At 42.1% G+C, this 25,158-nt stretch overlaps 2 protein-coding genes across 12 annotated transcripts in view; one reads left to right on the top strand and one right to left on the bottom strand.

Moving 5' to 3' along the window:
• The first annotated feature begins 418 nt into the window (after positions 1-418).
• Positions 419-25,113, top strand: CBR4 (carbonyl reductase 4). Of its 7 annotated transcripts, none has more exons than XM_077934156.1 (9): positions 801-3,444; positions 3,608-3,749; positions 4,367-4,487; positions 5,162-5,298; positions 6,875-7,009; positions 10,263-13,816; positions 14,786-17,700; positions 20,713-20,816; positions 24,933-25,113. In XM_077934156.1, exons 1-6 carry the CDS (start codon positions 3,187-3,189, stop codon positions 10,439-10,441), a joined length of 972 nt encoding a protein of 323 aa, XP_077790282.1. In that variant the 5' UTR covers positions 801-3,186; the 3' UTR covers positions 10,442-13,816; positions 14,786-17,700; positions 20,713-20,816; positions 24,933-25,113. The 7 variants fall into 7 exon arrangements, with proteins under 7 accessions (XP_077790286.1, XP_077790282.1, XP_077790284.1 ...); XM_077934158.1 differs by having other exon boundaries at positions 10,263-14,912; positions 16,273-17,700; XM_077934157.1 differs by having other exon boundaries at positions 10,263-16,712; positions 17,624-17,700.
• The window catches only part of PALLD (palladin, cytoskeletal associated protein), a 212,872-nt gene continuing 205,672 nt past the window's right edge, over positions 17,959-25,158 (bottom strand). For all 5 annotated transcript variants that reach the window (XM_028744022.2, XM_028744023.2, XM_028744024.2 and 2 more), the window contains 3 exons: positions 24,885-25,050; positions 23,672-23,805; positions 17,959-19,906 (listed from right to left, as the gene is read on the bottom strand). In XM_028744022.2, coding sequence (XP_028599855.2) covers positions 19,734-19,906; positions 23,672-23,805; positions 24,885-25,050 — 473 coding nt within the window. In that variant the 3' untranslated portion in view covers positions 17,959-19,733. The remainder of the gene's footprint in view (positions 19,907-23,671; positions 23,806-24,884; positions 25,051-25,158) is intronic.

The following is a 25,158-nucleotide window of genomic DNA, read 5'->3' as shown; positions in this document are numbered from 1 at the left end:
GAGGATACAGGATTCGGTTAGATCTTCTTCACCCTGTCCTGTCCTTCAGGCAGGTTTAAGTACTTTTTAATTTGATTTATAATCATAAAATGGTGACCAAAGCAGCTTCATGTCTAAGTGGGGATCTGATGAAAATAGGGACCGTCCGTTCCATGACGATATTTATATCCCGTCCATCTGACTGCGTTGCCCCAGCCACTCTGGACGGTTTCCAACATAAACAAAAACAGGAGAACACATTAAACATTAACAAATTTCCCTATTAGATGTCTTATAAAGGTTGTATAGTTACTTATTTCCTTGGTGGTTGGTTTTTTTGGGGGGGTGGGTGGGGGAGTTGCATAACTGAAATCGCCTCTGTCCAAAGAGTCAACGCAGATGTATTTACATATTGCACTTTGCAACACAGAATATGCGCCGCTTTCGGGCAGTGGAAGGGAAGTGGGCGCCACGTTAGCGGCCCAAGATATGCGATAGTAGGAGCACATGGGAAATGATGCCTCCTGGGGCGAAGAAAGGAGGACAAGCCGCGGCTGCAGCGCCTAGCGGCTAACGCGCGTTTCCAAAGACACGGCGGCTGCCGATAGCCTAACCAGAGTCTGCAGAGTTCGGCCCTGAGCAACATCCCAGCACGCACTGCGAGAGAACGAACTACAACCCCCAGGCTACCCCTCCACGACGTATTCGGACCCCTAAGGATCATGAAGCGTGGTGCATGCTGGGAACGGTAGTTCACGTTTAAAAGTGCAGACGCCTGACGGGTAGGCCTCCGTCCGCCCGAGCTCTGCGACAAGGTAAGGAAAGGCGGGAAGGCTCTCGTCCCCGGCATAGCCCAGTTTAGACACCGAATAAATGACTTCACACGGTCGGGCAGGCCAGGGTTTTTCCCCGGCTGCCGCTTTCGGTAACCCTCGCTTCCAGGATTCCGCTGGATTTTGTTCGGTGCTGCTGCCCCCTCGCGGCGCGCTTGTGGCGTTAACTTTTTCCCAAGCGGCCGTTGCTCCAGGCGACGCAGCCGCGGCGGCTCCGGCCCTTTTAATTGCTTTAGGCGCATGCGCTTCTGTTCGCTATAAAGGCGTGCAGAGGGCGTCGTCGTGTGGCGGATCCGCACTTTTGCTTCTAAGGGACAAGGCAGGAAAGTCGTTGCCGCTGCTTTGCGTGGCCGTTGGGAGGACGCTCCTTAACGCTTGGGGAGAAGGTTACCCCACTCCACCCCTCCAGGGAAAGCCCATGGGGAAGCGTTTTTCTATAAATTATTATTGTTGAAATTTATTAAATTTATATAATGTGGATATAAATGACTGTTAGCTGCAGCTTGCAATTTACTGTCCAATGCACAGCTGCCAGAGGAAGGCGGGGAACTGTAGCAACTTTACTGTCCTGCTCTGTTTTTCTGGTGACGGGGTGTGAGGAGAAGTTTCTTTTGGGGCGTCCATTTCACATCTTGTGTGAAGTTGTTTTAGGAGTTGGGAAAAGACTTGGTTCGTGGCTCTTATTTCCCATCGACTTAAGTGGGCCTTCCATTTCCTCCTCAAAATTGCGGTTATTTGCTGCTGGAGAAGGTCTTCTTACTCAAGACTGAGCCCCCATTGAAAAGTCGAGAACTTAAACTCTAAGGAAAGGTGCAGTCTTTCACAGGTCTGCTCAGAAGTAAATTCCCATTGTGTTTAATGGGGATTCATTCCACAGAAGTACATAGGACGGTAGGCTCAGCAACTCTCCCATACAACCTCTGCCCCTCGCCATTGGGAAAGAAACGCTGTTATTAACGCTTACCTGGGTTGAAGGGAAAGGGCAGTTTCCACATTTTGCAATAAGCAGCAAAACAATGCTTTTAAAGTAGGTTTTAACCGTGGCACCTGCTTCAGTGGAGACTTTCACTGTTTTATTACTTTTTCTCCCTTAAAATACATTAAATATGGTTTAATTTATTTTCATATTACCTGCTTGGCAAAAATAAAGCCATTGATTTAAAATTTTCTTCATAACTTTTTGACAGTGGTTAGAACCTGAATATTTGTGAAAGTGATAGGTATATATGTTTAGATAGACACACCTCCCTCTGCCCTTTCTACAATTATGCTGCTCTTTGTAGTGGCACCAAAGAATGTTAATTTATTTATGTAGTCCATAAAACTTTACACTGCTTGATTGTAATAAAAAAGCACAAAGATAAAACAAGAAAATTTTAAAAAATCACAATAGTATTTTAAAATATACAAAAGTTTATGTAGCTAGCGGTGATTTAGTAGACATGCCACATGGATTTGTATAACTTTGATTTAGCACCTACCTTCCCAGCCTCAAACTGATATGTGTTGTCTGATCTTTATGCTAACCCTTTTTTATTTCTCCAGACAATTTTTCATGTGACTGATATGTTTGGTTTAGAAACTGAAAAATTAAGTGAACAAAGAAGTTACTACGCAGCTGAAAATCAGATTTTACTCTAGCACAAAACACAGGCATAGTTGGGTGTTTATTCTCATTGATTTTCCATTTCCTATTTGTACAGGCACTTCACAAAAGAAATGCAAAAGGCTTAGAGTATCCAACAATGCCATAGAAATAGACTGTATCACACACATCTCAGGCAGCATTTATCACTTCAAAGCAATTGCACTTCATATCCATTTCAGGACTAGTGTATGGGTTGTGGTTACACTATGTTTGCACTAAGGGAGGCTATGTCAATATGGTTATAAAGTAGTCTCCTTTAAGTGGCTTGCTGATTTGAACTTCAAGCACTTTAAGAGTATGAGAGGAGTGCAGGGCAGTGTTAACCACACACCTGGCACTAGTTTTGTAATTATGTAAGCAAAAATGTTTTTGAGTGACACAGGCAGGTGGGCATGAATGGAATGATTTGCTTCTGTGGCAAAGCTTGTCTGCCTTGCTAGCCTCTTATGCTTCCTTTAATACGTTGCTTGTACATAGGTGCACTCTGTGCGTGTGCGTGTGTGTGTGTGTGTATATATATATATAGATAGATAGATAGAATATCTATCATCTATCTGCTATATACATAAAGATCCTTAGGTCTGTCTGACAGATGTGTCAGAATCATTGAAGTATTTCCAGGACACCCAGAAATCTGAAATTGGGAAAAGATGCACACCAACGCTTCTTAAATATTAATAAGGTATGAAAACAGGGTACTTTAATTTATCACTATCAAAATAGAATATGAAGTGTGATGGCAACACATTGCAAGCCAGGGTGCAAATGAAGCAGTATGTTGGGCCAGACTTAGGTAAGGTAATAATGGGTCAAGTCACATTTCTGTGGGTGTTCACCAGTCCCTGTTTTAATACTTGGAAGAAAAGGGTGACTTCGCTGGCAGCTGATAGTGCAAGAGTAATAGCCAGTTTGCCTTCCAGAAGATACAGACTCCAACAGGCTTTGGAATGTACAGCCCTCCAGATGTTAGACTGCAACTCAATGGTCAGTGGTCGGAGATGGTGGGAATTGTAGGCCACACCATCTGTAGGGTGTATAAATTTGGCCACCCCTGTGATAGTACTGGCTAAAATATATTAATAAATGTAATGCCAACACACATTTTGTCCGTCTGTACTATCAATATTTTGTTAACTGTTCATTGAAGATGTCAAGGGTCTGTGCCATTTTTGGAGGATCTCGGGGAATTGGCCATGCTGTTGCACAACTGCTAGCACAGAAAGGATATTGCCTGGCCATTATTGCCAGAAATCTGGATAGAGCTCAAACTACTGCAAAGAACTTGGGAGGTATGTCTACCTTAGTGTTTTTGCAAAATATGTTGAACTATTAAAGTAATACATGTGTGTTAAATAAAGTAGCATGATTATTTTACACTGAATTTGAATCTTGCAGATCTGATAGTACAACCCCTACATAATACAGTGGTACCTCGGGTTACATACACTTCAGGTTACGTACACTTCAGGTTACAGACTCCACTAACCCAGAAATAGTACCTCGGGTTAAGAACTTTGCTTCAGGATGAAAACAGAAATCGTGCTCCGGCGGCATGGCAGCAGCAGGAAACCCCATTAGCTAAAGTGGTGCTTCAGGTTAAGAACAGTTTCAGGTTAAGAACGGACCTCTGGAACGAATTAAGTACTTAACCCGAGGTACCACTGTATAGTATAAGATAAGGGTCTGGTTAATAGTAGATGAGTGACATGGGGAATTGTTGGTTCTTTGTAATGTAAAAATGTGTACTCTTGTCAGTATCAGACTTCGTTTCCAATCATATAATTGGTATATAATTTTCTAGGATCCACATGCTAGCTAACAGCTCTCTGTCTGTATTTATGATACTTGCAGTCTCTGAATGTTTTGAGAAAGTTTGTATCTTATTGCGGACTTTGTGCCAACACAGCAGGTCATCTAGCATTTAGATGCGATGTTTCCAAAGAAGAAGACATCCAAAATGTGTTTAAAGAAATGGAGACAAGTTTAGGTCAGATAAACTATCTGGTTAATGCTGCAGGTATCAACAGGTTAGTTTCCAATTTAAGCTTCTATCAAAGGTACACTTTTGAAAATATCTAACACAAATAAATATACAGGTATAAAATAGTGTGGTTTATTTTGTTTTAGAGTTTAAAATCAAATATTTAATTTGTATCTAAAAGTATGCGGAACAAATTTCATTAGATTGATTTGATATTCTTTGATTTAAGGTAGTTGAATTAAAATATCATTATCCTAAAAGGACTGTTTCATTTGCTGCAGCCTTTATACGGATCAAAAGCTGATTTTGGATGGGCTCTTTATCTACCTTCATCTTGTTTAAACAATAGCATAATCAGTATTCTGGGTAAGCCTTTAGGGATTGTTATAATTGACTACAATTATAGGGTGACTTCTAGTGGGCAAAGGTGCATAGATAAAACATTCTGGAGTATCCCTACTAAGACAAAGGTTGTCAATTGAGATTATTAGTCTTTAATAAAACAACATAGGGTACTCAACTTCATAATGAGCTCATTTAGTTTTGCACTTCAGTGTTTTTCTAGTTTAAAACAATATATTATTATTATTAGCAAAGTGGCTGAAATTGTTAATTTTTTCAGTGCATTGTAATTAATTATGCTTGACTATATTGGCCTGTTTCTTTCATGAGTCTAAACAATAGTATTTCTATTCTCCACTGTCATTTTTTTAATATTAGGGATGGCTTGTTGTTGCGAACCAAGGCTGATGATATGTTATCCCAGCTTCAGACCAATCTTTTGGGGACAATGTTGACATGCAAAGCTGCTGTGAAGGGTATGATTCAGCAGCAAGGTGGAGCTATTGTTAACGTAGGTGTGTCTGCCTAAGCAAATATGATTATTTTCAATTGATACTAACTTTTCAAGAATCAATGTATGGTATGTTACAAGTTCTCCTATATAAACACATGCAGTTGAAGTTCTTACCAAAATTAACCACAGCACTTTGGGGGTCATTGGGTTGAAGTCAAATGTGCCTTTTGCCTGCTGCTTTTACACCTCAGCCAAAAGAATTGTGCAATCAGAGTGTAACAAAAGCCAAATGTATTCTGCTTGTGTAAGATGCTCATACAGTAAGCCTTTTTCTCATTTTATAGAACTGCATATTCACTCCCACTGTTCTCTCAAAAAGTGTTTTCCAGCTTCTCTGAGGCTGCAGTCCTACACACACACACACACACACACACACACACACACACAACCTGGGAATATGTCCTGTTGAACTCAATGAGGCTTAATTCTGAGTAGATATTCATAGGATGACTTTGTAAAAAAATTAAAAGCTGCTTATGATGCAGTGGGATGTGGTGTCTGCAGTTAGGGAAAACAAGAGGGGAAATCTGTTCTACCTGCTTGCCTGCCAGACAACAGACCTCTCTGGAGTTGTGCCCATAAATGCAATTTGGAATTCCTGGGTGCCCACTGGACATCCTAGATCAGGGATGTGGAATGCCTGGTCCTCCCTTGACCCAGTTCCTATAATCTAGTATGTTTGTGATATAGCTATATTTTATTCTTAGCTTTTTGTTGTAAGCATCTTTGGCAGTAGTGTAAAAGGTGGGTTACAAATAACATTAAATAAATAAGCAAATATTTTTAGGAGAAATTCTGTGATTTATATTTATGTCTGAAAGAATTATCCTCTTTTCTAGAACCAAAGAGCTCCATAGATAATGCCTAACGGCTTCACAACAGGCCTTGGGAAACATACTGGAAGTGACTGTATTTTTTAAAATGTTGATGAAATGAAAAATTTCTGCATGTAGATTGTTTTAAAACACAGAGTAGCAGGACGAGTTAAAAGTAGGAGAAATATTTGAGCCACTCAGGGTTTGTTTTTTGTTTTTTTAAATGAATAGATGCCAGGTTCATGTTATTTTTCATACAAGAAACAAATAAATATAAAACCGTGTGAGGTAATACAGGGAAATGTCAGGGTTAACTGACACCATCTTTCCTCTTTAACCACTTCCTAAATAGGTAATATTAATCATATTTGTTCTAGTTGTAGACTTTTGTGAGTTCTCTGACACCTGAGAGTACTGTACACTCACTGTCTGAGGGGACAGTGGGGCTTGCTGAGGTGTGGGAAGAAATCAACCAGCTTGTTATCTGCTACTACTTCTGACCTTCTCCCTTTGCCCTATTGCAAGGGTTTGGGTTCTCACTTGTATTTTCATATGGCTGGGGCTGTAACAGTATCTGTAATGCATTAAGTGCATGCTTGCTTTTCAGCATAAGGCCTTCATGTACATTAGGCAAAAAAGATAAGGCTTTAAAAATATTTAATTAAAAGTTAAATATCAATACAGCTACTATTAAAAACACTCAGTTCTGACTTTAGTTTCTAAACTTTGGCTTTGCCTGTATTTCCCTTTGGTTTATTTTAGGAAGTATTGTTGGGCTGAAGGGCAATTCTGGTCAGAGCGTATACAGTGCCAGCAAAGCAGGATTAGTTGGATTTTCACGCTCTCTTGCTAAAGAAATAGCAAGAAAGAACATTCGAGTCAACATGGTTGCTCCAGGTTAGTTTTTAGTTCACCAACTCTCACTTGTGAATCAGTACGTAAGATCAGATGCTTTTAGGTCCTTATATACTGAATTTAATGCACAATATTGATATCAGTCCGCTAATTGCATCAGTTACATACTTAACAGGTAAAGCAACGGTAAAGCAACCCTTCAGATGTTGTTGGACTCCAACAGGAGTTTTCCACCTGCCTTGCTCCACCCTCCAGCCCTTGGATCCCTAGGGGCCTTCAGAATGGTGCTGCTGCCACAGGCATCATGTGTGTGTGTCTTGTCATGAACTGGGTGGAAGACTGTGAGTCATAGGAATGGAGTGTGTGTGTGTGTGTGTGTGTGTGTGTGTGTGTGAATCCAGCAGTGCTTAGTTTGTTTTTGATGGTTAAGTTGTTAATGTTGCTAGTATTGTTTTGTGGATTATGATTACTGCAATGCCTTGTGAGTTTTATAAAATGACTTCTCTTGTGGTTGTGCTGCTTAGCCGATTTTTTAAAGTTGCTTTGTTATTAGTGTTCTATAGACAGTGGTTGCTTTACTGCTGATTTGTTAATTATTTTATACTGTTTATGTTGTGGTTGTGATGTTGTTATTTATGGTGTGTAAGCTGCTTTGTGACTCATGTGAGTGAAAAGCTGCGAAGAAATAATAGTAAAACATCTAGATAAAGGTAAAGGGACCCTTGACCATTGGGTCCAGTCGTGGCTGACTCTGGGGTTGCGGCGCTCATCTCGCTTTATTGGCCGAGGGAGCCAGCGTACAGCTTCCAGGTCATGTGGCTAGCATGACTAAGCTGCTTCTGGCGAACCAGAGCAGCGCACGGAAACACCGTTTACCTTCCTGCTGGAGTGGTACCTATTTATCTACTTGCACTTTGATGTGCTTTCGAACTGCTAGCTTGGCAGGAGCAGGGACCGAGCAATGGGAGCTCACCCCGTTGCGGGGATTCGAACCGCGACCTTCTGATCGGCAAGTCCTGGGCTCTGTGGCTTAACCCACAGTGCTACCTGCGTCCCTTAAAAACATCTAGATAGGCTTGCCTAAATAAGAATGTTTTTAGCAACTGCCAAAAAGAGTACAGTGAGGGTGCCTGCATGATATCGATAGGCAGGGAGTTCCAAAGTGTAGGTGCTATTGCACTAAAATTTTGAGTTGAGTAACACTTGAGTGAGGATATTTGGGGTATGACAATCTCATAGGTAAACTGGTGCCAAGCTGTTAAGAGATTTATATACTAACACCTTTAACTTGGCCCAGTAGCAAATCAGCAGTTGTGTTGTAGCGTTCTGGACTAACTGAAGTTTCCAGATCAGGTAACAGGGAAGCCCTTCATAGAGTGCGTTGCAGCAATCTAGTCATGAAGTAGCCAGTGCATGAGCTACTTTGGCCAGGCTTTTCTGGTCCAGGAGTGGCTGAAGCCGACAAACCAAGTGGAGTTGGTAAAAGGCATTTCGAGCCACTGAGGCTACCCGAGTCTCCAATTGCAGGGCTGGATCTAGAAGCACCCCTAAACTGTAAACCTGCTCTTCCAGGGGGAGTGTAACCACATCCAGGGTAGGCTATTGACCAGGTCCTTGGACATGGAAACTACTTACTCATAGTGCCTCCGTCTTGTCAGGTTTCAAGCTCATCTTGTTTTCCCTCATCCCAAGCAATAGCCCAGGGGCTGCACAGCCTCTCCTGATTCATGCTGATACAGTTTTCAAACTGTTTTGCTTTAGTAAAAACATTTCTAAAAAATTCCTAAAACATAACTGTGTGGTGACTGCACGACTGCACAGATGAATCATTATCTGCTTGGCAAAATACAAACAGCCTTAATACTTTTATGTATGTACACGTGCAGCAGGTGGAGTTCTTGCATTAACTCCTGTAGTTTACCTTGAACAACTCAGTTTGAGTGTGTCCCTACTAACCACAACAAGATTTCGTTTTGAATATTAACACCTTTTGACATCTCAGCAAGCCTCTAGCAGCACACTAAGTAAAGTCCCTAGATGTGAGAATTTAACCTCCAACCTCAACCCAAGGCATTTCAAATGCACTGTCTCTCTTCATTTTATTCAATTCTGATGTTCTGTGATTTTATCCTGCTAAGGCTATCTGTGTAGGAATTGCTTTGTACTTATTTTATAATGCATGCACCTTTCCATAACTGAAATGTTTCTGTCAGCTTACAGAGACTGTAGTGGAAAGCATGGGCTCTTAATAGCCTAAATATAGAACCTTACCTTCTCTTTCGCTCCAAACCTTAACTTAATGCAAGTTGGAAACAGATCTTTGACTTGTTTTCTGCCTATCATTACATGTATAAGTTCATGTCTATAGTGGCCGAGCACGCAGTCATTTGAACACAGGATGTGCTTTTCACAGTAACGTAAATCCCTGGTTTGAATTAAGAGAACTCCCAAAGATTCTGTGGACTATGCAAGGCTGAGATTCTTACTGCAGCCATCCAAACTCCATGTGTGATAAGATAGGGAACAGAAGTGGCACCTGAACCAGGCCCTCTGTATTCTTTAGTTTAAATAAGTTTAAACTGGCTTGGCTCGCACAGCATTTTAAATCACAGTTAAATATAGTTTAAAGGTGCATAGTGCTAAAACTGCAGGTACTTTGTTTCTCCCTCACTCTTGTTGCTGGTCTGTTGCCAAGAACTAAACCAGGGTTTGACTTACCATTACAGCTGAACCCAGGCTTGGGGGTTGCTTCCCTCCAAACAAACCACAAGCTGTATGAAGGCTTGCTGTCAGGTTACCGCCCATGGATGGTTTGGGGAAAACCAACCATAGGCCTAAGGTTTTGATGTAATGCTAAGCCAAACCATGGTTTAGCTCCTAGCAATGCAGTAGGAGTATGGGAGGAGTTAAGTGGCATGTACCAGCATGCTTTAAACAATAGCTAAGTTGGTTGGATGTAGTTTTAGAGGTACACCTCATTGAAATAAGTAGTGGGACTTAATGTGAAACAAACATGGTTAGAATGGGGCTATATATATAAGAATTTGGATGTGTAAAATTTGTCACAGTTTCTGGGCTGATATTTCCAGTTTCAAGAAGTTTCAGATAAGTTTGAATACATAAATATTTATTTCCTCAAATGGTTTTTAGTTGTGCAACTATGCTTTGCATTTGAACAGACTTATGACTCTTGAGCTCAGGAAACTATATAGTTGTGATGATAGGAGTTTTATCAGGATTTGACTAGGTCTTATTTCATAAACATATTTTCTCTCCCCCCCCCCCAAAATGTTAGGCTTTATTCACACAGATATGACAACACACTTGAAAGAAGAGCAGTTGAAGAAAACTATTCCCCTTGGACGATTTGGGGAGCCTCAAGAAGTTGCCGAAGCTGTTGCATTTCTTCTGGAGTCTCCGTATGTAACAGGCCAAGTTCTAGTTATTGATGGAGGTTTGCAACTTTTGTTTTAAAAGCCATGAAAGCATAGTCAATAAGTGTGGGAAAACATATTCAGCAATTGAAAGTCCCAAGAAGTGGATTGAGGTGATACTTCTTTTGTTAGTATTTTAAATTAAAGTAGTATAAATTTGTAATTAGTCTGACAAACTTCAAATCATATGCTTACTTGTCTGTTTGCCTCAGGTAAATAAGCAAATTATGTGTGACACCATATATATTTTTTGGGGGGGTAGATGATTCAGGGTCCCATTTTTGTTTTTTGTGTATATATTGAAATTAAATGATCTGGTTTTTTTAAAAAACAAACCAGTGCTACATGTTACCAAATATACTAATTGTGACATAGACCTTGCTTCATCAGATTTGTTCTTTCTGCATAGAAAGCTTAATGCAGCTCTCCTTCCAAAAGTTGGTCTATTTTTGGTTCATTCTGTAAGTAAAGTATGATCTTTTTCATAGTTTATGTTGGAAGACTTTGGTGTTCTACTTGGAGAGGCAAAGGAAACTGATGATAAACTGCTTAGGAATGTTGAATGCTTGGTTATATAGGGCACACTTCTTCACGCATATTTATTTTGTTTCTCCTATGAAGTGGTTGCTAACAAAGAATACAATATGCTGAAGTTCATAACTTTAGGTTTCTTAAATAAAACCCTAATTTTTAAAGGTTTTTTTCATTCATTCAAAGTACTTGAAATAGTGAAAAATTATTATTTAGACGTGACATTTTCTAGCCGTCTCCTACTTGAAGCATAAATATTTGTTTTTTCTATCACTTGAGAAAGGGATATGTGTCACTTCATACATTAAAAGCTATCTAGTCTATATTCTTATTCTGGATGCTTTATGGCTCTTTGGCACCAATATACCTCTTTATCACAAACAAATATTTTGTGTCTACTACAGTATCTGGATAACAGAAATGTTCAACTGTATGCTATATTGTTACGTTCCACCCTTAACTCCGAACATTGTGATATTCTTGGGGGTTGCAGGTGCGCTTTAATGCAGGGTTTGTTTTTCCTGTGGGACAATAAGGCACAGTGGAAACTAGTGTCTTTATGATATATGGTGTATTTGCACATGAAGAACCTGCAGCCTAGATGGAGGGGCTCACAGTATTGGCACCCCAAAAGGTCGTTGCTTCTTCCATAGTCTTGCACTCAAATGAATAGCAACCGGCATGTTTTGCCTCCTCCTCCTCTAGCTTATGTCCTTCTAGCTCCTAACTTCCCTTCTATACTCTAAACTCTCCTAAAACACTGGCCTTGTCTTTTAAGCTAACTCAGTTGAGAGAGGGAGGAAACCCACACATGCAAATGTAATTAGCCTTTCCATCCTTTGTGTTGTTTAAATGGTTCATCCCTAGGCTAACGCCTCAGAAGGAAATTACCTGTAATAATTAGCTTTTACACTTGGCTTAATTAAAGGATTAAAGGTCTGGCATACACCTTAAATGCACACTTGAGTCTAGCTATCATGTCCTAGGAAAGCAGCTTTGACACCCCAAACCTTAATTAAATTCTAATGCTAATTTGATCCAGAATTTAGGTGGTCCTGCATCCCAGATTCATGAAAGTACATGAATTTTCCTACTATTTTTTATTTGCACAATTATCTAGCTTAAAAATGTGAAATCTTATTAGTGGTGACTAAGTTGCCAGTTGTTGTTTTTTTACAAAACAGCTTTTCAGATTTATTTTACAAAAGTTACAATATGCAAAATCATAAGAAACTTTCTTATGACATAAAAATATTTGTAATATTAAAAAAATTAGTATATTATATATATATATATATATATATGTACTCATCAGAACTCAGACACATGGAAAAACTCAATGAGGAGAACTTTTAATAGGAAAAATACTTATCTCTGTGTTAAATTATTTAGTTATAATGCCTGCAAACCAGGAAGGGATAATATTAAGGGCTGTTTCCCCTTCTTATTGTTCAAATCCATTAAAACCTTTCCCCCTTGCATAGAATCCAAGAAATCATGCTTAATATTGTAAAATCCCAAAATTTAATGTATCTGTGCCAACAAAGGTTGTTGCAAGTAGGAGTTCAACAACTGGAAAGCGCCATGTTGGCTATCTCTTCTCTAAACTTCTCTATTCCAAAAGAATTTGGATAGTTGCATTTGTTGATATTTAACCAGATATATTTCTAAATGTCATCAGAAGTAGATTCTCTAGTCATTACTTCTCATTCCTGGAATAACTGATTTGGCTTGTTGTTATCAGTTGCTTTATACAATAAAAGTCTCAAAATGATTTGACAGAAGAAAATAGAGCACATTAAAACAGTATGAAACCAGAAAAATGGGGGGCAGGGAAATGACAATACAAAATGTATAAAATGCTCATTCAGCAACATATTAATAAGGACAAAGTCCTAACTGCTCCACTAAAAGATGAGGACCACTATAGAAAGCAGCATTAAGTAACCAGGGTAAACAGCAAGGTCTTAGCCTGAAAAGATGGTGCCAGACAACTACCCCTTGGGAGAGCATTGCACAGACTGGGTGAAATCACTGAAAAGGCCCATTCCTGTGTGGCCACCTTCCACATCTCCCTCAGGAACACACAGAAGGGTCTCTGATGAAGACTGCTGGGTCCAGTCCGGTCCTTGAAAATACTATAAATTACTTTGGTTTCTCCCAAATTACCGTATTTTTCACTCTATAAGACGCACCAGACCATAAGACACACCTAGTTTTTGGAGGAGGAAAACAAGAAATAAAATATTCTGAATCTCAGAAGCTAGAACAACAAGAGGGATTGCTGCGCAGTCAAAGCAGCAATCCCTCTTGCTGTTCTGGCTTCTGGGATAGCTGTGCAGCCTGCATTCACTCCATAAGACGCACACACATTTCCCCTTGCTTTTAAGGAGGGAAAAAGTGAGTCTTATAGAGCAAAAAATATGGTAGGTTTTCAGAGTCATTTAAACTGCATTTGTTCATTTTAGCTTACTAACCAATAGTTTAAAATGTTTTCTGTTTTAAAGTACTCAAATAATACTAATTTTGCATCTCCCAATCCATTCCTCATCTGTGTTAAATATGCAGTCTGATTATTCCGTATCCAAGCTGCCAAATTTAAATAGTTTGTGGGCTACCCCCCCCCCCCAAAGCAAGCTGTCAGTTTAGGCCTGTAATTAAAATTGGCAGAAATATAAGCATAGAATAAAAATGCAAACAAAACTATTCAGGTCTTCTATATATCTTAAAATGTAGTCTGGAAGTACTATATAATTGATTTTCTTGTAGGATCAGCTCAGTAATCAAAGGTGGAAGCAAGTTTACTTTCATGTTTAGAAAAATGGCATATTCACTGACATCTGGAGTGTGAGCATACAAACAGATCTATTTTTCACCTCTTGAGGTCAGTATAATTTAAGGAATAATAGTTCATTAGGGTTAGTTAGGTAATAGTACAAAGAACTACATATATATTTATAGCCATTTAAGTTTGGCTTGTGTGCAGAGCTAATTTAATGCTTTTTTCATTTTGTTAGAATTGCTACATTCTTAAAATCCCAATTTTAAATAACAGGTTTATATTATTTGTGTACATAAATTCCCATTTATACATATTGTTCAGTTTCATAGTTGAAAATGAGTGTGCATGGCTTCTTATCTCTCTATAAACAGTTATTTCATGAAATTTATGTTTGGCTTATCTCTTTGCTTAATTATGGCCAGAGTGGGCAAAACATTGCAATTGTTGTTGTTTAGTCATGTCCGACTCTTCGTGACCCCATGGACCAGAGCACTCCAGGCGCTTCTGTCTTCCACTGCCTCCCGCAGTCTGGTCAAACTCATGCTGGTAGCTTCGAGAACACTGTCCAACCATCTCGTCCTCTGTCGTCCCCTTCTCCTTGCGCCCTCCATCTTTCCCAACATCAGGGTCTTTTCCAGGGAGTCTTCTCTTCTCATGAGGTGGCCAAAGTATTGGAGCCTCAGCTTCAGGATCTGTCCTTCCAATGAGCACCCAGGGCTGATTTCCTTAAGAATGGATGCGTTTGATCTTCTTGCATTCCATGGGACTCTCAAGAGTCTCCTCCAGCACTATAATTCAAAAGCATCAATTCTTCGGCGATCAGCCTTCTTTATGGTCCAGCTCTCACTTCCATACATCATTCCTGGGAAAACCATAGCTTTAACTATACGGACCTTTGTTGGCAAGGTGATGTCTCTGCTTTTTAAGATGCTGTCTATGTTTGTCATTGCTTTTCTCCCAAGAAGCAGGCGTATTTTAATTTTGTGGCTGCTGTCACCATCTGCAGTGATCATGGAGCCCAAGAAAGTAAAATCTCTCACTGCCTCCATTTCTTCTCCTTCTATTTGCCAGGAGGTGATGGTACCAGTGGCCATGATCTTCGTTTTTTTGATGTTGAGCTTCAAATCATATTTTGCGCTCTCCTCTTTCACTCTCGACAGCAATAATCATTTGTATTTTACAAACAGTTCAATGCAAGGTAATTGTATCTAACAAAAGATGGCAATATTCAGAAACAAATAGAGAACTAGGTTACACTTTCACTGATCTTAAGGAAGCCATAAGTAAACCAGAAATTTCAGAGGGGGGCTGTAGCAGAATGAGAATTAATCAAGAAGGTAAACTGTTCATTTGGATCTGAATAGAGACCACCTTTTTCTTTCTCACTTCAGAAGTTAACCTGGCATTGCCAAGCTGCTATTACTACTATTATTGATTACTTGCTCTTCACCCAGGGCAAGTTGCAATATTAAAACACAATATTAAAAAGTTTAAAACCATTTATTGAATTATTGGAAATTGAATAACAATTGAATATGTCAAATAATACCTGAATTATTGCTATCTACACTTCCTGCATGTTATTTCCCACTGACTCCAAAACTTAGTTCTTCTGTCCTCCTTACAGTCATGTCTATTTATCTGAATCTGAGGATTACATTTCATGTATGTTATGAAGTAGTAGACTCTAGTCCATGAAAAATTGTGCCATAGTAAACAACTTTAGTTCTGGAAATGTCACCAGAATCTCTCTTGCTTATATATCGTTGAATCCAAGAGTACCTTGGTTGTGGAGAAAAGGCTTCACCTATGTTGGCAGTATCTTCTAAAAACTCAGGATGGTTTGGCCTTCCAGTGGTTGTGGCAGGACAGCTACAGGCCATAGAACATCATTGTGTTTAGACATGGGCCACAAACACTAAAGGTGCCTTTTGTTTTCCATTATGCCATGCCATGATGCCATGATGTAGTTGTGCAAAAATGAAAATAAAATCTGCTGAAGTAAATAAGTGAATTTAAATGTAGTCAATAAGCTGATACTGAATGACAATTATAAATTGATATAATTATTAAAAAACGCTTAGAGATCCTACTAACTTTAACAGTATTTGGAATTTATCAAATTTAGAAAGCAGCTTTCCCACATTGAGTGTCGTGCTTCACATGCTCTTTAATTGTGCCAGACTGACTAGGCCCTTCAATATCTGACAGCTGAAAATAAATGTCTAATAAATACTTCTGTGAGCATTTGTTTAGCTGTCACAATAATATTGTTTCCAGGAAAATGAGTTATTTGTTCATGCTAAATCTTGCTTGAAATGTTTGCGCTCTGCTACTCCTACTGCTATAATAGTAAATACCTCCTTCCACTCTGAAAATTTACTAGATTGTCACTGCATCATCAGATGAATTGATGGACCCCGGCACATTTTAAAGGTTGATAAATAGGCGTCTGTATAATAATTTGGGATAGATATATTTATGGAGTACTTTCTCCATGACTCAGCAGGGCAGAGATGAGTGTGAAATGCCATTACCTTTTCCATTTCTTTTTCCAGTTTTCTTCTACTTCGCCATCCCACATGTTTTCCTCTATTTGTACCACACAGGCTTTTCTGCATTTGTTAAACCATCATGCTCTCAATCTAATAGTGTGCAGAAGTATTTGTTTTTATAGCAACAGCTTTTTAAAAAGGCAAGCAAGGCTGTTATTTTATATTTGAGGCATGAGTTACCTCTGCTGTGATCATGAATGTATTGAGCGAATACATCTGTTTTCTTCTACTGTTTGACAAGCAAAATGTTCCTATAAATTATTGGTTAGCTCTTATGACACACCAGTAATAAAATTAACCACAAGGAGAAATCATTGTAAGGAGAAAACATTCCAATCCCTCTGAAGTTACTCTGCTGTCAAAAGCTATCTCAGTTTTGCTTACAAAACCATATTCAAGCCTGAAGGAAGCACGATTCCTCTCATTTCACCTACATGGAGCAGGTAGGATGCATTTCATTTTTTTACTTACTCCCAGGGCTGTTGTGGGTGAATCAGTATAAAGTTTTATCAGTTCTTTTAAGCAACTAATTTTAAACTTGAATGCTCTTTTCTCCTAAACAACTTGCTTCTCTAGAGATGCAAACTGATGGTAGAAGAAATATGCGAGGTTTGCTCATTTAGAACTTGAGAACAAATTCTAGCTTGTTCTTAATTCTTAATATTCAGCTACTTTATGTCATTTAGGCTGATGTGTCAAGATACCTAATCTTTGAATTGGGTCTAATCTGTGCTGCTTCATCCTAAACTTGAGCTGTAGTTGTAGTACTTCAGCCTGTGAGTTGTATCCAGTAGTGGTTCTGTGCTGGTGGAAGAACTTCCTTAAGGCAGGGCCCCTAAAGTTTGCTGATCCCTCCTATCCAAATCAGTGCAGCACCCTGTGCCTCCCTCCAAACGTCTCTGGAGCAACATGGAACATGCCAGAGAGCTGTGAGAGAGGTGAAATGGAGTGCCTCATCCTGTGCTGGTAGAAGTCATTTCTCTTGCACAAAGCCACTATTGGGGGCGATTAGAGCAGGTCCAATAGAGGCATCCAAAGCCCTGCTTGTTTCATTTGTACTATATTAGTTTCAATTATTGCAGCCTAAGGATGTGGTCAAACCTGCTTGAAGAAGTGTAGCTATCTTTGCTGGCTATACTGTGGGCCTCAGAGGGTTAAGCTGGCCAGGGACTGGCTTCCTTTTTGTTTGAATTTATAATTTTATTCTAACAAGACTCCCACTCTGGTCCTGAGGCAGGCTCTGCATGTGGGTGAAATGAAGACTGAAGGGCTTTTCACTGTATTTGTCAGCGGTGACATAGTGTCTGCCCTGTTGGATCTCATGCATTGTTTGGGGTTTCCTCTCCTTTCGTAGGCCCCGGAACCAAGCAAGGCCCTTTCCTCCCAACATTCTACATGCTAGAGGCAGATGATCACAAACGCATCTTTCAGGTAAGAGCTCCCATTTGTCAATATGACTTACTTGCCATAATCCAGGCAATGGGGAAAGTGGCCCAGATGGCAGGAGAAGTTGATTTCAATGGGGTTGGCTTTAAAAATACACAATACTAGGCTCTACCTATGAAGTGGGATCCTAAGGATGTAAATCAGAAGCCTCTGGAGTTCAATGGGCTTTACTTCCCATAAGCATGTAGGAGTGTACCCAGTTTTATTTTTGATGTCTTAAGTCCATGACCCAGAAAAAAACAATTAACTTGTGTAATATTTATTGATGTTAAACCCACATGATATCAGCACAACAATCCAAAGTAGTATGATTGTACATTTTTTTTATAAATACAAATAAAAAGAAGCAAAATGCTACTAGTGAAGCTAAACAAATATAGATTAGCGAGTCACATTTGAGAAAAGTTTGGTAAATGAATGATAGGACAGTTTTATATGACAGATTGTGTATGACAGTACAGATATGTAAGAAATGCTTATAACAAGCTGTAACCACTTGCAGCAGTTTGCATAGAAAAATAACTATTTTCCGTGCTAAAAGTTTATTAGCCGCTAAAAAAAACCTGGTTTGTGTACTTAACATGGGTGCAAAGCAATACATGTATAGCAGTAATGCAAAATATATGGTGTGGTACATAATACAAAACTTCTCTTAAAAAGTACTGCACTTGAATAACTGAGTTGAGATAAGAGTCAACATTTTTATTATAAATAAAGTACTATAAATGTGCTTTGATAAGGAATACAGTGTTTTCCTTTTGTAGCAAAGTACTCTTGTACCATCAAAACCACATCTTTTTTTCCTGCCAGACTCAATTGAACTCTTAAATTGATTTTGAATGTTAAATGGCTTAATGCCTAAGTGAAGTCCAGTTAGATGCAGAACTAGTCTACATTCTGGAAGTTTGACCTTTTTTACTTTCTTCACGAAGTCTCAGTCTTAGGCAGGGCTATTATTCATTGCTGCAGTAAGCAATAACACAAAATTGTAACATCTAGTACACATGCATGCAGTGTTTAAAATATAACACCATTTTCTTTATCATCATTCTGCATTCCCTCCTATTTACTAATCTATTCTCTGTGGTGTGCTTATCATTCAAACTCTTGCAGACTCACTCCTTTCCCCACGTACTCTATACTCATCACTTTTGTCAGGGTGTTCTGGTCAAGCAAATCTCCAGTATGATGATGATGATTTAAAGCATTTGGGTAACCATGGAATTTCAAAGAGATGAAGTGCAATGTTTTCTCAAGACGCTTTCATTCCGAGAAACGTCTGTCCTACTGCCCCCGTCCTGTCCTGTCCCACCTGCAAATTTTAATACTGTAAAATAATCCCATCCCATAATGTCCAGATTTTAAGTTATCTTATGACTTAGTCTGGCAGTACAGTTTGAAGTCAGCCACTTCTTGCCAGAAAACAAAGCTTTCAGGTGTGAAGCTTGCTTGCCTATCCTAAGTTTCTTTAAGCAAGCAGCTTCCTTTCCCTTGAGAATAGAAAACCATTTACAGAGATACTAATTTCATTTAGATGTCTCTTCCATCAGTATATTGCACATTTTTTACTGCTGTTAATCAGAATGTGTTGCTGATACACTTGCTGCTGTGTTGTAGCTTTAAAAAATAACTAGCATTATTCATTATGAGTTATAGCACCTACAACTTGCAAAAGGCACTTGGTGATAAGTTCTGCAGTGTGCTTGCTTCTGAAAAATCTCATTCACTTCAGCATTTGGCATTTGTGAATAGGATTATTTAAAAACAGTGCTACCCCCATAGTAATGAAACAGTTATGGTGAAGGTGATGTTCATGTGTAGGGGCTGTACATTTCCATTGAATAATCACTATTTTAAATTGTAACAACGAGCAAGAAATACATGATTAAGGTGTTCTTTATCTTTTGCACACAATGGTGTTTGCCTTTCACATAAAGTGGCATAAATTATCATTGGTCAAGACAATGGCTTTCAGTGTTTTCACTTTGAAAGGAAATGGTAGGCCTGATAGCCAAGATTTACAGATCATCACTTTCTACCAATCCAGATTGTAGTGTCAGGTGTCCTGGGTTTGCTTCTGGCTGAAACGCAGCTTTGATGTCTAGTCCTTGGTCAGAAAGTGCTGCATATCGACTAGCTGAGGGACGCACCTTCTTTGGTTTGGTGGTCTGGGGCTGTTGCTGCCACTGAGCTGCAGAAAGGGAAGGAGGAAACAGTTTGCTGCTGTAACATAAGCACCACAAATGAAAAATTTAAGAGCTTGTTAGCCCTGGTTAAGAGGGAATTCCTCCAGCAACATATTACAGTGGTACCTCGGTTTACATACGCTTCAGGTTACAGACTCTGCTAACCCAGAAATAGTGCTTCAGGTTAAGAACTTTGCTTCAGGATGAGAACAGAAATCGTGCTCCAGTGGCGCGGCAGCAGCAGGAGGCCCCATTAGCTAAAGTGGTGCTTCAGGTTAAGAACAAACCTCCGGAACAAATTAAGTACGTAACCCGAGGTACCACTGTATAGGAAATCTCCTTGACTCAGTATTTCTCCTTAGTCATAAACTAGTGCTTTGAGAACATTTTAGCCTGGATGGATTAGCCTGTAATCACTCAGTGTAGACCAGCCTTTCTCAACCTGGTGCCTGATGGATAGTTTTAGACTACAACTCCCATCAAACCCAGCCACCATGACCAATGATGATGGGAGCTGTAGTCAAAAACACTAGAGGGCAACTAGGTTGGAGAAGGCTACTGCAGACAATACTGAGCAAGATGGATCACTGGTTTCACCTAGTATAAGGCTGATTCCTATGGCTAGTAGCTCCACCAGCTGAAGCTTATAAACTTTAGAGAAATAATATGTAGAGGAGCATGCTTTCATCCATTTTCTGATAACCACATGGCACACAAGGTACTCATCTCTGGCAACTCATCTTTTCCCCTCTTCCATTCTGTACCACTGGACCTTTTCTCTGATGAATTTCCTTCCTCTGCTTTCTTCCAGTTGCACAGATCTTGGTGAACTTGGCAACAGGATATGGGATTCACTCCAGGCAGTTCAGACACTAGATGCTTTATCAACTGCGTACAGCCAATTCTGATTGCACAGTGAGTGCATTGGTTTGATATGCCACTCATTCACACCTTACTTTGTTCTTCGGTTCACAACATGATTTTTTTTAATAACTTAGCTATGAGATAGTCTACAGATTATCTACAGGTAGTCAGTGAAGCATGTCTGGATGGTTGCCGTATTTTTATAATTTTATAATTACCGTATTTTTCGCCCCATAGGACGCACCGCCCCATAGGACGCACCTAATTTTTGGGGGGGGGGGGGGAATAAAGAAAAAACAATTTTTCCCCTCCCCAGGCACGGGGCAGGCGCGGCGGAAGCCAGAGCTTCCCCCGACCCCAGAACAGCCTGATATCCGCAAGCCTAGGGAGCCGCACTGGTCTCCCCAGGCTTCCGGAGAGGTGCGCGAAGCCCGGGGCGCTCTTCAGCGCACACCAGGCTTCGGAATGCAGGCAGCTCTGCGCTACCCTCCGGAGCCCCACGCGGCTTCGCGCCGGGATCGGGAGGGTGGCGCAGAGCTGCAGGAAGCCCTGGAGCCCAGGCAGCTCCGTGCCACCCTCCACGGCTTCGCGCCGGGATCCGGGGGGTGGCGCGGAGCTGCAAGAAGCCCTGGAGCCCAGGCAGCTCCGCGCCACCCTCTGGAGCCCCGCGCGGCTTCGCGCCGGGATCCGGGGGGTGGCGCGGAGCTGCAAGAAGCCCTGGAGCGCGGGCAGCTCCGCGCCACCCTCCGCAGCCTCCTACGGAGGGCGCCCCGTGCTCCCCGCTGCAGGCTACTGCCCGCAAGCCTTGCGCGCCCGGGGTAGTTCCCCCAGGCGTGCAAGGCTTGCGGACAGCTGCGTGAAGCGCGGGGCGTCCTCCGAAGGGCTCCCCGTGCTCCGCGCTGCAGGCTGCCGCCCGCAAGCCTTGCGCGCCCGGGGTAGTTCCCCGAGGCGCGCAAGGCTTGCGGACAGCTGCGTGAAGCGCGGGGCGTCCTCCGAAGGGCTCCCCGTGCTCCGCGCTGCAGGCTGCCGCCCGCAAGCCTTGCGCGCCCGGGGTGAGTTCCCCCGGGCGTGCAAGACTTGCGGATAGCTTCCTGGAGCCTGGAGAGCGAGAGGTGTCGGTGCGCCTCTCACCTTTCAGCGAAAGCCTGCATTCGCCCCGTAAGACGCACACACATTTCCCCTTCATTTTTGGAGGGGGAAAAGTGCGTCTTATAGGGCGAAAAATACGGTACAAATCCACAGATATGCTGGGGACTGGAAAAACATGCACACCTCTGAACCTAGGGAAAGTGGAAGCAATACAGAGCATTCTTCCAACCCCACCTGCAAATTTTAATATACAGTGGTGCCTCGCAAGACAAAATTAATTCGTTCCGCAAGTCTCTTCGTCTTGCGAGTTTTTCGTCTTGCGATGCACGGTTTCCCATAGGAATGCATTGAAAATCAATTAATGCGTTCCTATGGAAACCGACTTCAGACCAGGTCCGGGGACAGTCTGTCCCCCGACCTCTTCTGAAGGCTGGGGGGGGGGGGACAAGGGCTTTTCTTCCCACCCCCAGCATTTTAAAAAACCCCGGGACAGCGGAGGGCTTCTCCGCTGTCCGGGGCGATCTTAAAATGCTGGCGGGCGGCATTTTAAGATCGCCCCGGGACAGCGGAGGACTTCTCCGCTGTTCGGGGCGATTTAAAAGCCCCTGGGAAGGCAGGCGGGGGGACAAAGACTTTTGCCCCCCGCCAGCCTTCAGAAGAGGTCCTGGACCTCTTCTGAAGGTGGGCGGAGGCGAAAGTCTTTGCTCCCCCCTGCCTGCCTTCCCGGGAGAGCAGAGAAAGGCAGCGCGTTTCTCCGCTGTCCCGGACGGCTTTTGAAGGCAGGCGGGGGGGGGGCAAAGACTTTCGCCCCCCGCCCGCCTTCAGAAGGTGTTCCCGCCCCGCCGCTCGGCTTCGGCACCAACCCCTCTCGCTCTCCAGGCTTCAGGAGAGCCCCAGCGCCAGCACCACAAGGTAGGGGGACAGAGGGAAGTGGAACGCCGCCATCCCGCTGTCTCCCGAAGTGGTTTGGAGACTGACGGCGGGGAGACCCCGCCGCCAGCCCCGCAAGCTCCGGGGACAGTGGGGAGACGCAGCGCGTCTTCCTGCTGTCCCCGGACCTGATCTGAAGGCCGGCAGCGGGGAGAAAAGCGCTTCTCCCCGCTGCCTGCCCCGCAAGCTCCGGGGACAGCTGGGAGACGCAGCGCGTCTTCCTGCTGTCCCCGGACCTGATCTGAAGGCCGGCGGTGGGGAGAAGAGCGCTTCTCCCCGCTGCCTGCCCCGCAAGCTCCTGGGACAGCTGGGAGACGCAGCGCGTCTTCCTGCTGTCCCCGGACCTGATCTCAAGGCGGGCGGAGGGGAGCCTTCCGAAGCCCGGCGGCGGCGGGAGGAGGTGTCCCCGCCCCGCCGCCAGGCTTCGGAGGAGGTCCGAGGACAGTGGGGAAGACGCGCTGCGCTTCCCCGCTGTCCCGGAGATTTCCCTATGGGCTGTCGTCTTGCGAAGCAAGCCCATAGGGAAATTCGTTTTGCGAAGCGCCTCCAAAACGGAAAACCCTTTCGTCTAGCGGGTTTTCCGTCTTGCAAGGCGTTCGTCTTGCGGGGTACCACTGTACGTGTGGAATAGGCTGTTAGGAACATTTGTTTGGTATTTCCCACATGGGCTGCAAAACTAGAGAGCTCTTACATTGTATAGACCTAATTAAAATACAATAATCATGGTTTGTGGATTTCAATAGAGCAAGGATGAGGAACTTGTGGCCCTCCAGATGTTGGACTGCCCAAGCTGGCTGGGGCTGATGGAAGTCCAGCAACATCTGGAGGGCCACAGGTCCCCATCTATGACAGTGTATTGCTGTTCTACAGGGAGCAGCTAAACTTACTATAGACATCCAGCCTTGCTGTGCAGGACACAATCCCAGCCTCATTCTTTGCTGACACAGTGTACCAACCAGCATCTTCTTTTGTAGCTCCCTGAACTAGCAGGCAGATATAGCCATGGTTATCCTGGTGCATGCTGAAAGAGAAGTAAATAAAAATAGTGGCATGGTTACATACATTTATTATTTTAAATGATAGTTTCTTCATTCAGATTTTGAATTGAAGAGGCTGGTTTTCAATTCCTTGAGCGGACCAATGCCAGGGATTAATTTCAGGATAAGCGTAAACCGAACCCATCCACCACTTTTTCAGGGTATACCTAGGCCCACCTATCACTTTTGGCAATGTTGCTCCCTCCCATTGGGAAATGAAAATATATAACCCGGGTGGGACATTTGGCTGGGGAAACTTAGCCAGATGGGCGGGGTACAAGTAATAAAATTATTATTCTTATTATTGGTGGGATGGGGAAACTGCAGCCCTCCAGATGTTGGACTACAAGTCCCATCATCCCTCTCACCATTGGCCATGCTGGCTGGGATTGATGGGAAATGAGTCCAGCAACTTCTGGAGGGCTCAGGTTCCCGGCACTTGATAAAACTAGCATCAGTGCAAGAAACCATTTGTCATCTTTTCCTCCCACTGTACTTTATTTATTATTGTGCTGTACCGCCTCACTGCTTCTACACATCTCCAACTCCTGCCCCACCATGTAAACCTAAAATATTCTGCAAGTCTGTTACATTGGAAGCAGGTTCCAGACATCAAGGTGAGGACTGGAGGTTTGCCACCCACTGTGTTCAATATTTATTACAGGTAGCTTTTAAGAATTCAGAAATAGCAGTTCTTTGTAAACCATTGCCAAGAAAATATATTTGTAATTCATTTATTTTCAGGGTTTTAAAAAATTATATAGCTGTAAGACCCAATGTAGATAACGATATGCTGATTATTCCTTAAGGAAGCATCTGGTAGGTACAGTCCTGCCAACACATGTTATCAATAAGAACAAAAAGAAAGCTTATAATTCAATTTCATCTTGTAAACTGTCAGGAGACCACCAGCCCCTCCCTCCACCCCAACAAACCTAGCACCATTATGGACCATCCACAGATCCAAAACCTACCCGAGAAATAAAAGCAAATGCAACTTCTGACCAAAACAATACATGAAAATTTCAACGTTAAGCAGAGACTCAGAATAAACAAGACTAACCTCACTCTGTCAGTATTGTATGTGAGCGACTCGTTTTCTTTCTTCCAGAAGATCTGAGGGTGCGGCACACCTGAAACCCGGCATTCCAGTCGCACAGGATACCCCTCAGCTACACCTGTGTTTTGTAGCTTCTCTACAAATACAGGTGGCTTGTGTGCTTCCTTAGCTATAAAAAAAGAAATAACTTTTCTCTCTTCCTCTTTTGAACCAATAAAATATCCTATACATATTTCCCTGCGTTTCCTGTTGGTGTTTCTGAGCAGGAGAAGCACAT

Source organism: Podarcis muralis, chromosome 9 (assembly GCF_964188315.1).
Source record: "Podarcis muralis chromosome 9, rPodMur119.hap1.1, whole genome shotgun sequence".
In the NCBI taxonomy this organism is placed as follows: Eukaryota; Metazoa; Chordata; class Lepidosauria; order Squamata; family Lacertidae; genus Podarcis; species Podarcis muralis.
This window is presented reverse-complemented; position numbering and strand designations above follow the sequence as displayed.

Excerpts from the sequence above, each read along its gene's own strand:
- CBR4 (XM_077934156.1), top strand. The coding sequence starts at position 3,187 with ATGAAGTGTGATGGCAACACATTGCAAGCCAGGGTGCAAATGAAGCAG. Across the intron at positions 3,445-3,607 it reads TGTTAGACTGCAACTCAATG|ATGTCAAGGGTCTGTGCCAT; the intron begins GTCAGTGGTCGG and ends TGTTCATTGAAG. Across the intron at positions 5,299-6,874 it reads TGGAGCTATTGTTAACGTAG|GAAGTATTGTTGGGCTGAAG; the intron begins GTGTGTCTGCCT and ends GGTTTATTTTAG.